Source organism: Arvicola amphibius, chromosome 9 (genome assembly GCF_903992535.2).
Source record: "Arvicola amphibius chromosome 9, mArvAmp1.2, whole genome shotgun sequence".
NCBI lineage: Eukaryota > Metazoa > Chordata > Mammalia > Rodentia > Cricetidae > Arvicola > Arvicola amphibius.
The window spans coordinates 119,305,014-119,318,076 of NC_052055.2; the positions used below are offsets into that span (position 1 = coordinate 119,305,014).

At 45.9% G+C, this 13,063-nt stretch overlaps 1 protein-coding gene across 1 annotated transcript in view; it reads right to left on the bottom strand.

Moving 5' to 3' along the window:
• Positions 1-13,063, bottom strand: part of Dnah8 (dynein axonemal heavy chain 8) — a 225,044-nt gene that overhangs the window by 100,971 nt on the left and 111,010 nt on the right. The window contains exons 62-67 of the mRNA XM_038342351.1: positions 10,684-10,837; positions 8,332-8,496; positions 6,598-6,824; positions 4,742-4,860; positions 3,408-3,511; positions 1,910-2,086 (exon numbers count right to left, since the gene is read on the bottom strand). Of these exons, the coding sequence (XP_038198279.1) occupies positions 1,910-2,086; positions 3,408-3,511; positions 4,742-4,860; positions 6,598-6,824; positions 8,332-8,496; positions 10,684-10,837 (946 nt within the window). The remainder of the gene's footprint in view (positions 1-1,909; positions 2,087-3,407; positions 3,512-4,741; positions 4,861-6,597; positions 6,825-8,331; positions 8,497-10,683; positions 10,838-13,063) is intronic.

Here is a 13,063-nt window from a genome sequence, read left to right on the forward strand (position 1 = left end):
CCTCTGGGACTGCAAACCCAATTAAACTCTTTCTTTGATAAGTTGCCTTGGTCATGGTGTCTCCTCAGAGCAACAGAAAATGAACTCAGACACCTGACGTCCAAGATCAGGTAGACCAAGAGAGCTAGATCCATCGGCATCTTAAGATTCATCCAGCTCAGCGGTTTCTCTTTCATATGTCATTACATGACCCGCAAAGGGAGTGCAGGCATGACCTGGACACAGAACTAAGTGATTACTATGTATTTATTCATCCATGTGACAGCTACAGGCACTCTTCTATACAAAGCAATGGGAGCAAACAAAAGCAGCCTCCACAATCTCCCAAAGAAGGCAGAGAAAAGACAACAGCTTCAAAGCAGGATCTCTGTCAGGAAGGATAGGGTGATGGTAAAACAAAGAAGAGCTCAGAAGAACCGGAAACCTGGAGGAGTAAGGGTTGGGCCCAGCTAAGAAGAATGGCTGTGATTGGGCACAAAGGCTAGGGAAGGCAGTCCTGGCAGGCAGAGGGGTCTAAGACATCTAGGTCCATCTAAAGGTAACAGGTCATGATTATTCTAGAACTCTACAGGTGCTGCTGTGGGCCTACTGTGTGTAGAGACAGAATAACTAGGGCAAAGTTCAAAACTTAGGAGTCAGGTTGTTAGCAGCAGCAGAAGCAGGTACACAGATAGATGATAGATAGATAGATAGATAGATAGATAGATAGATAGATAGATAGATGATAGATAGATAGGTAGATAGATAGATAGATAGATAGATTATAGGAAAAATAGGTGATAGATGATTGATAGGTGAGATAGATGATTGATAGGTGATATGATGAATAAATAGGTATAAATAATAAACAGATAACTAGATAAATAATAGACAGAACACTATCAATGTGCCCAACAAATTTTGATTATTTCTAATGCCTACATGAAACTTCAAGAATCCATGAGGGATTATAACATCTATGGAGACCTATAAAGTAAGTACATTGACTCCAGATAATGTGAATACAATTCGTGGTCATGAGACGGAAAGGCCAACCTCCTGCCTCCAGAGCCATACCCCTGTTGTATGCACTGTGGTATATACATACAGTTGAAGCTGCTTGGTAGGCTGAGGCAGGAGGATGGCTGGAGGCCAGCCTGGGCAGCATAGCAGGACCACTCCCTCCTTCTTTTGAAAGAAGAAAAAGGAAAAGTGGAGTGGGGAAAGAAAGGAAGAAAGGGAGGAAAAGAGGGGAAAAGGGAAGGAGAGAGGGGGAAGGAGGAAGAGAGGGAGGGAAGATGGAAAGAAGGAAGGAAGGGAGGAAGGGAGGGAGGAAGGGAGGAAGGAAGAAGGAAGGAAGGAAGGAAGGAAGGAAGGAAGGAAGGAAGGAAGGAAGGAAGGAAGGAAGGTGCCCTTCTTTCCTGACAGCTGCAGACGCCCAGCTAGGAACTGTCTCCTTAGAGAAGTGAGAGCCACAAGAGGACCTTAAAGAGGGGGTGTCTAGGATAAGGTTGCCTATGTAATCTGAATCTATCATGCTCTTAGGAGACACCTCCAACCTGAGGGTCCCCAGCCACATGTGTCCCGGGACAGCTTTGAGTGCAGCCCAACATATCTGTAGATGACAATGTCATGTCTCAATGTCCCAGGATTGTACAACCCCAGGCTAGGCCCCAGCTCACTGGCTGTTTCCCAGTTCCCAGGGAAGGCTGGTTCAGGAAAGCAAGCAACAAGCGACAAGAAACCAGCACACAGCAAACCCTGCTGCCGAGGACATATGCCAAGGGAGACACAAGTCTCCAGATGAGGTTATGGACAGAGCGAAGGATGCCACTCTGCTTCCTTATTACAAAGTTCCAGGGTCCATTCCACAGAAAGAAACCAGCACCGGTAGGATTTGCCGCAGCTGGGAGAAGGGGGCGGTGCTCACATTCAGGGCAGCCTCCGCTTCTTCCAGGGCAGGTTTGGCCGCCTCCAGTTTGCTCTCCGCTTTCACCTTCTCACTGTCGATCTCATCCACGATCTTCTGGGCTTTGTCTTTTACCTCCTGGACTTCATTTTTCACTTTGGCTGAAGCCTGGGCACTCACCGTGACTTCCGCCAGCACCTGGTAAAGAGAGGACACCAAGCCCTTTAAAACCAAATGTGTAGATGTGTGTCCAGGAGATACTTAGGTAGTAGAGTGTAAGACAAGGATACAAGAACAAAGCTCTCCATCTAAGTCACCTGTATTTCAACGTGCATTCCAAGGTACTTCAAGGGAGCTGGAGGGATGGCTCAGCCATTAGGAGCACTGACTTACTATTTCAAAGGACCTAAATTCAGCTCTGACACACACCACATCAGGTGGCTCGCAATCATCTGTTAACTCCAGTTCCAGGAGACCAGATGCCCTCTTCTGGCCTCCATAGGTACTGCATGCATGTGAACACACACAGGCATGTATATACACACGATTAAAAATTAATTCTTTAAAAAATAGTTCCTCTAAGTGGTATCCTATGATACACCATTTTCTGAGCTATCCTTGAACTTAAAATTATATATAAACAAATGTTGCAAGGTTTCATAAAAATGGTATTTCCGGTCTAAGACCTTTGGGATAGTTAAAATAGTTCAAGTACAATGGGGCAAAATAAGGAAGCCATATTGAGTCTCCTATAGTAATAAAAAAAATAGCCGGGCGGTGGTGGCGCATGCCTTTAATCCCAGCACTCAGGAGGCAGAGGCAGGCGGATCTCTGAGTTTGAGGCCAGCCTGGTCTACAAGAGCTAGTTCCAGGACAGGCTCTAGAAACTACAGGGAAACCCTGTCTCGAAAAAAAAAAAAAAGAAAGAAAGAAAAAAATAGCTAATATTTGTTGAGGGCCTGGCACAAGCTGGGACAATGCTTGCCTAAAGTGCCATTCAATTCAGCAACTGGCTGCGGGGCCAAGCTCAGGGTGCCACTTTCTAACCAACTCAGCAGACTTTGAAAGCAGTCTGGTTGGACACAAATGAGCCACACAGGTGTCCCATCCCCTCAGGATGGGGACTTGGGGTTGTTGTTCTTTCTTTACTCCACCAACTCCCTCTCTCAGCCTTTTCCTTACTCAGAAAAAAAAAACTGATGAGCCTTGGCTCTTGTAAGAAATCAGAGTAGGGATAAGACTTAATATAGCTCACAGTTCAGGAGAACATGCACAGAGAGACGAGCGAGAGCAAGAGCTTACGTGGGGAGAAAGAGAAGACTATTCTAGACCAGGCAGAAGATGTCTGACCACACCTACTTTGTTGGCTTAGGTCCTGTTTGTTTTAATACAGTTTTGAAATAAAGATTTTTATAAGTCATTTTAATCAATTTTTTGAGAATTACATACAACGTAAAAATGCTTTTTAAACATGGGGAGACGTTTCTTGTTGGTGGGGACTGGGTACGGGCAAACTCACTTCATCTGCTTTCACGGACGCCACGGCCAGTTCCTTCTCCTTCACGGCGAGATCCTGCGAGAGTTTGGCAACAGATTCGCTCGCCTCCATCAGCTTGTCGAGACCTTTACAAACACACGGGCAGGCCCTTGCCGGTTATGGCACAGCCTCGCACCAGGTACGTATTCACTACTGAGTACACATGGGGCAGGCACAGTGTGTGACATACAGCCCAAACACAGCATGGCTCATTACGGACAGAGATACACCTGTCTTTAGAACGAGACCGACCACTTTTCTTACATGCCCAGCTTTTCTCGCGGGTTCTGGGGATCCGAACTCTGGTCCTTTCTCTTGTGCAGCAGACACTTTACCCACAGAGCCATCTCCCCGGCCCCCAGTTTTGTCTTGTTCCAGTTTTGCTTTTTCCCACAAGATGGCTTTTCCTGGCCAGCAAGCAGCACTCAGGGACTGTGACTCACACCTGGCACAGTGAGCCCAGGGCTAAAAGAGCCATCAGCCATGGTGCTAGACAAAGAAAGGGCCTCTGTTCACAAACAGACCTGGTGTTTCACCAGGCCAAAGGGCATTTGCTAACATGACCTACTTCTAATAATCAAATTAGTATTTGTATTGAACAAACACTCAGAAGTTCAAGGTCGTCCTGGACTATATATTGAGTCGGAGGCCAGTGTAAAATATAGGAGACACTATCTCAAAATACCAAAACAACTACTAAAAAAAAAAATTAGTATTTAGGGACCGGAATGATGACTCATAGGTTAAGAGTCAGCACTATTCTTGCAAAGAACCTAAGTTCATTCCCAGTACCCATGTAAGGCAGCTCACAAATTCCTGTACCCACTTCCAAGGGACTCAATTCCCATATGCACCTGCACTCACATGCACACACAACCACGCACACAGCGACACACACAGCCACATACACACACAGCTACATGCACACATACACACAAGGCCATATACACACACACAGTCACATACACACACACAACCACACACAAAGCCAAATGCACAATAAAGCCACATACACACACAGCCACATGCACACACACACACAGCCAAGTACACACACACAGTTACATGTACACACAGTCACATGCAGACACACAGCCACATGCACACAGACACATGCACACACACAGCCACATACACACACAGCTACATACACACACAGTCACACAACACACAGCCATATACACATATACATAATTTTTAAAACCTAAAAAAACAAAGAATGTTTGATTTTCAAACGCAATGATATCCATCCAATAACATGTTGGGATCGCCATCAAACAAACCCTAAAAGAGACAAATCTGGTCATTCCTCTTACCGATATTCATCCGCTCTGCTTGTTCATTGATGTACTTCACCTTTTCAGTATAGATGTTTTTATAACCATTTATAAATGAGAGGTATGATTTGGGAGTCACATGGGCTCTTCGGCGGTATCTGAAAATGGAATATAAAAATAGCCCCTCTCAGACATGCTACTGTCTTCCTGTGAAGAACCCCATCGCTGCACCCACCGTGAAAGCTATGGGCAGTACCTGGCATTCCAGAGGGTCATGGGGTCCTTGACCTGACTCTTGCCCTACTATGGCCTGGTGTTTCAGCATATGGGAAGCTAGGGAAAGGATGCTGCATAACCCCACCAGGGTTTGTGAAGATTAAAGAAATTAGCATGCTCTGTCAACAGGAAGTTTCTGGACAGACGGGCGGGGTGGGGGGGGGGGCGGATGGCAGCGGGGCTGACGCCAATGGGCTCTGCCACTCACTTTCACCTAGCTGCCGTTTGCTGCTCCTTATAGACCGGCCTCTCCCCTGTCTACCTGGGTTGGCCTTGAAGACCAAACAGCCACACTGGACTCAGGGTCCAACTCACTGTGGGCCCTATGCTTCAGTCATCATGATCACCCCAGAAATAAACAAAAGAGGTGATTTTACATCAGAAACTGAGGTCTGAGTCTAGACTCTAAAATCTTACATTTCTGACTTACAGCCTCGCCTTTGGAGTTCTGGGGGTTTTCACATTTTCAGATCCTTTCTTGTTTTTGTCTTTTGTTTGTTTGTTTGGAAGGGACAGACAGGTATGTAACTACCACTAGACCATTTTGTAAAAGTGTTCACTCTGTAAAATCATTTTGTAGAAACCATTCTTCCACTTAAGAGAAGAGGAAAAGTTTGAAGGACGTAGCTAAATTTTCAGAACTCAAGAAAGGCATTTTGTGGCCGTGTGAAAAAATAAAAGGAAATCGGTGCTGCCGGATGGCAGACGCAGAAGAAATAACGGGGGCCTAACTGCGAGGATTCGTGCCCGCTAGCGCCAGAGAGTCTGTGAAACACCTAGAATCGGTTAAGCGGGACGGTCTGGGCATCGTCCTAGCAAACAGAAGGGGTTGGCATTAGCCAACACTTCAAGGCAAGCGCATCCTTCAGAAGCCCCAGTGTTACCCAGACTCTGCGTAGAAGCAGGGAGCTCGATATTCCGGCGGCCCCTGCAGAGCCTACTTTAGTCCGAGCAGGCGTCAGCACCCATCTCGGCTCCCGTGCATTGTGGAGCAAGGAAACCTTACAGTATCTCTAAGCGCCGTGGCCGGCTTGCTCGGAATGAGCACACCATGACTGTTCTTCCCAAGAGGTCTTCCTGCACCCAATTAAAGTCCTGTTTCATAATTAATCACCAGAATAGCTTTGATAAGACTCGGCTATGCAAATGCCAAGCCTAGAATGTTCCCTCAACATAAGGTAATAAAGAAACTTAAAAACAGTGTCCTTCTTTAATCAGAATAAATAATGCATTGGGATGAGAAGCTCATTTGAAACCGTTTATAAGGAATTATTTAGGTCATTTTCAAAACAAAATTAAGCAAATGAAACTGTGATTCATTAAGCATCTGCTACTTGGAGTCCTGGAGGGTACAGAGGTATTTAAAAGTATGGCCCCTAGTTAATTTTTAAATCTTGCTTATCTGGCATCTTTTCATTATTTAATTACTAGGAAATCAATGCAAGAAAGATGTGGTGTGGCTGGGCCTGCACAACCAGGCTACGCAAAGGGTCGTCACATTTAATGCCTCTTTGGAGAGGACATTGCAGCTCCAGTTACAGCAGCTACAGATCTTATGGAACCTCGCTTCCCTTTGGAAATAGCACTCACAGCTGCCCAGCTTCTGTGAGCTCACGCACCTTTGGAAGTAATTCTCACAGCTCTCGGAAACCATGTCGTGAAAGAGTCCCATGGTTTCAACAACCTGCCTCTTGGTCTCACTGGAGCAGACAATGTTATAATCAGCAAGGAAGTAGGAGGCTACGGCAATCAGAGCCTCCTTGGGCCAGCGGCTGAACCAGTCCATGGTGCAGCCAGAGATCAAGCCGGGGAACTTGAGGGACCGGGCCCGGAACTTCTCGCCAACCTGTGGAGAGCAAGGTCAGAAGACGTGAGAAACACAGAGCCAGGAAAGCCAGCTGGAGGGAGGGATATAGTCATACCCTGGGCCAGCAGCGTGATGCAGAAGGTTAAATAACACCTTCTCAGGCTACAGCAGAATACCAAGTCGGTGTTTAGCTGGAGGAAGGTGCGGTGTCCTGGGAAAGTGGCTACTGTATGGGGTTCAAGTCCAGGAGCTACCACCTAAGAGAAAAGTGACAAACTGAGCTCTTGGCACAAGCTCAGGGACGGGGGAACGCCTGGACACAAGTGTCTCGGGTGGAAAGAAGATTTTCTAAACCCTCCCTTTGGCTATCTACTGAAATGATGGACCCCAAGAAATGAGAATACCCCTGGACTCTCATTCTTGCTACGTGAAGGAAAAGGCTAAAGCTTGGAGCCAGTTAAAGGAGGAACTTGTCCGCAGGAAGAGACCTCACACGATCCCGACACTTTGTCGGACCACCCTGGAAGAGAGACTGGAGCCCAGACAATGACAGTGGGCAGGACCACACCTTGACAGGGCCACCCAGATCCTGCCTTCTGTCTAAACTCAAACCTCAGGACAGGACCCGGAAGCTGGACTTGGGGCAGTGAAGGGGCATGTCACTGGGCCTATTTGTCCTTCCTCCCAATGTGACCACACTGAATAGATTTAGTTTGTCTCTTTCATTGGCTCGTTGAGCACTGGTGGCCAAGGCTGGCCTCTGTGAGCTGCCCAGACCTTAGTCTCTGCCCGTAACAGGCAGCTTAAGGAACAGCTGGTCCCTCTAGGGAAGCAGTTAGGGAGCTAAAGAGACTTCCTCCAAGTGCCTGGGAAGCGCTGGATGTGGGAGATGAGCTGGGTACATTTTACAAGGCAGGAGGAGAGAGGGAAACTCAACCGGGTACAAGGAAGAGTTCTGACGAGCAGGGCTGTCTCCACCCCCGAGAGCCATGAGACCCTCTGGGGCAGGGCAGAGCTAAGCAGTAAGACATCCCATGAGGACATAAACGTCCTACACGTGTGCTTTCTAGCAGTGTTGCCCAGCATGGTAGCCACTGACTACACATGGCCAGAAAACACTGGAAATGGGGCTACCAGGACCCAGGAACCAGATTTTTATTTTACATAATTTCAGCTAATTAAAATTTAAGGAGCCACATGGGACAAATGACTGCCAGACTGGTAAGCACGGTGAGCTAGACATACTCAAAGTTGGAAAATCCATCAAGAATAGTCTAGATGTTGTGTCCATACTGTAGATGGGTGAGATTGTATCATTAAATTCTCCATGATTCAAATAATACATGTCTCTTGTCAATTTGTGAACTGTATACAGTAGCCTCAAATCATTCATCTATTCTTAAGTGGCTTACACTGGTGATGAGATTTGAGTCCAGGGAGAATGGTATTAGGGAAGAATTCATTTTAGTTTCATGAACGAAAAGTTTGTTTGAGAAGGTCTCCTGTTAGATGCATGGTTCTGCCCACATAAAGAACGAGGACTCACCGGGGAAAAGCAGAGAACAACATGCAAATTCCTCCTGGACCTGGTGATGAAGTATTCATACAGGTTGTCAAAGGTGGGAGGGTGGCGAGGCAGCTCCCTCTTCATCACCGATACCAGGCCTTGGGTGATTTCATCCATCTCGTCTCGGGCAAACAAATTGGAGATCTTTGAAGGACAGGCAAGAAAGTAAGGAAGTGATGTGAAAATTAAATAATTAATAATTTCCCACTGCTGTGAGTCTGGTTAGCCACCCTCCCTTTGTTCTCCCTCCTTCTCTCTCCCTCTCCCTCTCTTATGCTCTGTCGTGCGCATGCACACACACACACACACACACACACACACACACACCACATCACCATCCCCACCACCACCACCAAGACTCCCTTTCCTGCTGCTCCTCAGCCACATGCCAAGTTTGCCAGACATTATCAAGAGCACAACTCTTTTATTGAGCACAGTAATCAACAGCAATTCACAGTGCACCTCCTCCCTGTTCAGAAGATATCACGCTAAGAGCGGTCCCCACTTCACTCCTCCAATCAATGCTCTCAAGGGACTGACCGGTCTTTTCAACTCTACTCCCAAGACACGTTACTTAGCCCCGGTCCCATCAAGAGCCAGCAATCACCCGTGTGCTAGCCAGAGTCAATAGCCGCAGACCTGCCCTTACCAAGGGAGTGCTTTGGGGGCTTCCCATTGGCTGGTATCTGGGAACATAGCTTTAGGGCTAACTCTTCCCTTACTAATTGACAAGGTGTTTCCCCTGAGCTTAAACTAATCATGCAAGCACTGCCAATATATGGTCACGGCCTGTGTTTCTCCTAGGAGTCTAGAACTTTGGCAGCTGTGGACGGCTCTAACAAGATCTTCGACTTGGATTCCCACACAGGCTTCCCTGAGTGGAAATGTGATGTAAATAGCATGGAGTACACATGTCAGCATCTTTTCCTGAAGGGAGGCATGTTTTATATGGACCCTCAGGGAAAGCACAGGACACCTGGACATTGGTTCCCCAAGGCTACATGTGGGGTGTGTGTGTGTGTGTGTGTGTGTGTGTGTGTGTGTGTGTGTGTGTGTATTGCCATGGGGGGTGTACATTATGTATGCTGGTGTGTATGAACACACATGTGGAGGACAGAGGATAGTCTCGGTGTCTTTCTTCAGACACCATCCAGCTTGATTCTTGAGACATGATCTCTCTCTGACTTAGAACTCACAAAGTAGGCTATGCTGGAATCCACAGGAATCCACAGAGCTTTACCTCTCCAGCAGTGGGATTCCAAGAACTTACCACTACACATGGCTATTATTATTATTATTATTATTATTATTATTATTATTATTATTAAATATGGGTTCTAGGGATCAACCTCAATCAAGCATTTTACTGACCAAACTGTCTCCACAGTCCAGAATGTCTCCTGCTTATGACCCAGTTGGGCACCCTTACTATAAATCTCAGCCATTAGTACAACTATGTGCTGTGTGCTGGTGACCTTCTGACGAAGTACTAAAGGTAGGTGGGCACGGGAAACAGGAAAGCAAGGACCCACCCCACCCGCTTCCAGCAAACAAAATTCATTCAACCATCCTACACTCCCAACTGGCAAATAGGTGGAGCAGTAAAATAAGGCATAGGACCAGGGTGAAGGTAAAAGTTAGGCCAGAACTGTGTTTAAGATGGAATAAATAAAACATATAAAATATATATATGGAGGTAGGCAGCATTCACTTCACACAAATACAAAAACAAAATGAAATAACCTACTACATCGTGTGTGCCTAAATCTCATTTCCCAAGTCAAGAATGTATGCAAAACAATCCCGCTTTTGTAAAGTTCCTGTTCTTCCTACACAAATGAGATTTGGATTTAGGGGCTGGGGAGATGGTTCAGCTGATAAAGCGCTTGCCTTGCCAGCATGAAGACTTAAATTCGGTCTCCAGAATCCACATTTTAAAAACTAACAAAATCCAGGTGTGACATAATCCAAGTACTGGGGCCCTGAGTTTAAGCCCCAGCTCCTACAGAAAAAGCCATGCACAGAAAAACAAACAAAAAACAAAACAAAAGTCATACACAGTGGCACAATGTCTGCAATTCCAGCACTGGGGAGATGAAGTCCAGCAGATACCTGGGGCTCACTGGCCAGCCAGAGTCCCATGCACCAGCAAATCTCTTGCCCAAAACAAACAAAGCCAAGAGAGGTGGGTGGTGACTGAGCACAATGTTCCACATGCAAGTTCACACATATGCACATGTATCTACATACACACATACACCTAGATGTGGGCGCACGAGCACACGCACATCCACACTTTCTCACTGTGAGCTGCCCCTCTCTGAGACCCACCTCCCCCGAGGACAGCAGGTTATTAAGGTATTCCAGGAAAGCCTCATCTTTTATCTCATTGTCCGTGAAGATGAAGGTGATGCCTTTGCCTTCGGCTCCGGCAACTTTGTACAAGTTCTTTAAGTCTTCTATCAGATTGCTCACATTGTAAGACCTACAAGAGAGGCAGCAAGTGACTTTTCAGAGATGTGAACGAAGCTGGGGAGACGGCTCAGCAGTTAGGCGTGCTCGCTGCTCTAGCAGAGGACCCGAATTTGGTTCCCAGCTCCCACACTAGGTAAGTCAAAAGTGCCTGTAGCTCCTGTCCCAGGGGACCTGGGGTCCTCTTCTGGTCTCTGCAGACACTGCACACACATCTTGAGTATACAGACAAGTAGGCACACACATACACATAAACTTAAAAAGTAACCCATTAACATATATAATCATAGTTTATTGCAAGGCACAGTAATAAACCACAATAATTAGAGCAAAAATCTGCACTGTCCCCAACACATACTGAGTAATGGTGTCTGCTGGGGAAAAAAAAAACGGGGAGTAGAGATAAAGAACTACATGTTACCATTCTAAATAAGTATGCTATATACATCTCAAGAACAGAGAAGTGGAGCGTTTAACAGAGGTGACCCAGAAATAATAATGGGACAGGAAAATGAGCATGAACACTATCCAGCCATCCGAGTCAGCAGATACTGTCCAAGGGAATATACACCTAACACCTAAAACTAATCTGAAATCTGGACGACTTTGGTTTTGGGGGTAGGGAAGTCACAACAAATTATGAATAAAATTAGTGACAAATTATATATCGCAGTCATGTGCACAGCTCACTAAGTGGCTAGATGCAGGGAGAGCCTACAGATACATTATGCGATTTGGCCTAAGTAACTGAAATACTGTGGTGAGCGGGCTACTAGTTGTGAAGAGGGGGCTTCTTCTGTCCACCTGTTTCCTGGCGGATCTAAGTGTCACTGGGATCACAGATTCAGGGGCAGGAATCTGGCTCAATACCAACAAGGGAAGAAGTACTGGAGGCTGGAGTCTCAAGTGCACAGCCCACTCAAGAACAGAACCATGGCTTAGCCAGCCACCTGAAGGCAGTCTCTGATGGCAGCTTTTCCAATTATCTCAAGAGAAGTCATCAGTCTATCTTTTAAGATATCAAACCTCCCAATTTTTAACTAATTTCTATTAACACATTTTAGCTAATTTCTATTTAACATAGTTTGTGCTATGTAATTGCATATTGAGAATTTCATACATGAGTATTGTATTCACATCATTTCATACTCCCCTCTCTCTCTCTCTCTCTCTCTCTCTCTCTCTCTCTCTCCCTCTCCTCCCATATCTTCCCTCATGCTCTCTCAATTTTTTTTGTAAGCGGAGACTGTACCTTTGTTTCCTGGCTGCCCAGGTCCAAATGATCATACAGAAACTATATTAATTACAACACTGTTTGGGATTCCCCTCTGTATGCTGTGGAAATGTTTTATTACCATTGGTTAATAAAGAAGCTGCTTTGGTCTATGGCAGGGCAGAATAGAGCAAAACAGAAAAACTAAACTGACTGCATGAAGAAAGAAGGTGGAGTCAGAGAGACTCCATGTGGTTGCCAAAGGAGAGAGATGCCAGAACATTACTGGTAAGCCACAGCCTCGTGGTGACATATAGATCAACAGAAATGGGTTAATTTAAGATGTAAGAGCTCGCTAGGAATACACCTAAGCTATTGGCCAAACAGTGTTGTAACTAATATAGTTTCTGTGAGATCATTCAGGTCTGGAAAACAAATGGGTAGTCTTTGTTTACATTTTTTTTTATTTTTCAAGACAGCCTTTTTCTGTAGCTTTGAAGCCTGTCCTGGAACTAGCTCTTGTAGAGCAGGCTGGCCTCGAACTCACAAAGATCCGCCTGCCTCTGCCTCTCGAGTGCTGGGATAAAAGGTGTGCACCACCACTGTCCAGTTCACTCTCTCAATTTTTATCTCTTCTGCTATAATCATTATTCTCTCTCGTCCCTTCTACCCCCTCCTACACAAACACACACACACACACACACACACACACACACACACACACACACACACACACACGACCTACCATTTAGTGTTATTCTTATAAGGTGTGTTTCAGGCTAACCACGATAACCTATCAGGAGGTCCATCCCTGGTGAGAACTGATTCTCCCTCTCTCTGTGGCCATTGATTGTCTTGAGCTCTTCATCTCTGGGTAGGGTCTGACGAATATCTCCCACCCACATTGGCATGTCGACTAGTGCTGTCATCATGGAGGTCTTTGCCTGTGGGTGTACTACTTACCCATAATCTGTGTAAATCTTCTTATATACGAGATTTTACTTAGAAATAGAGGGCCAGAAAGAT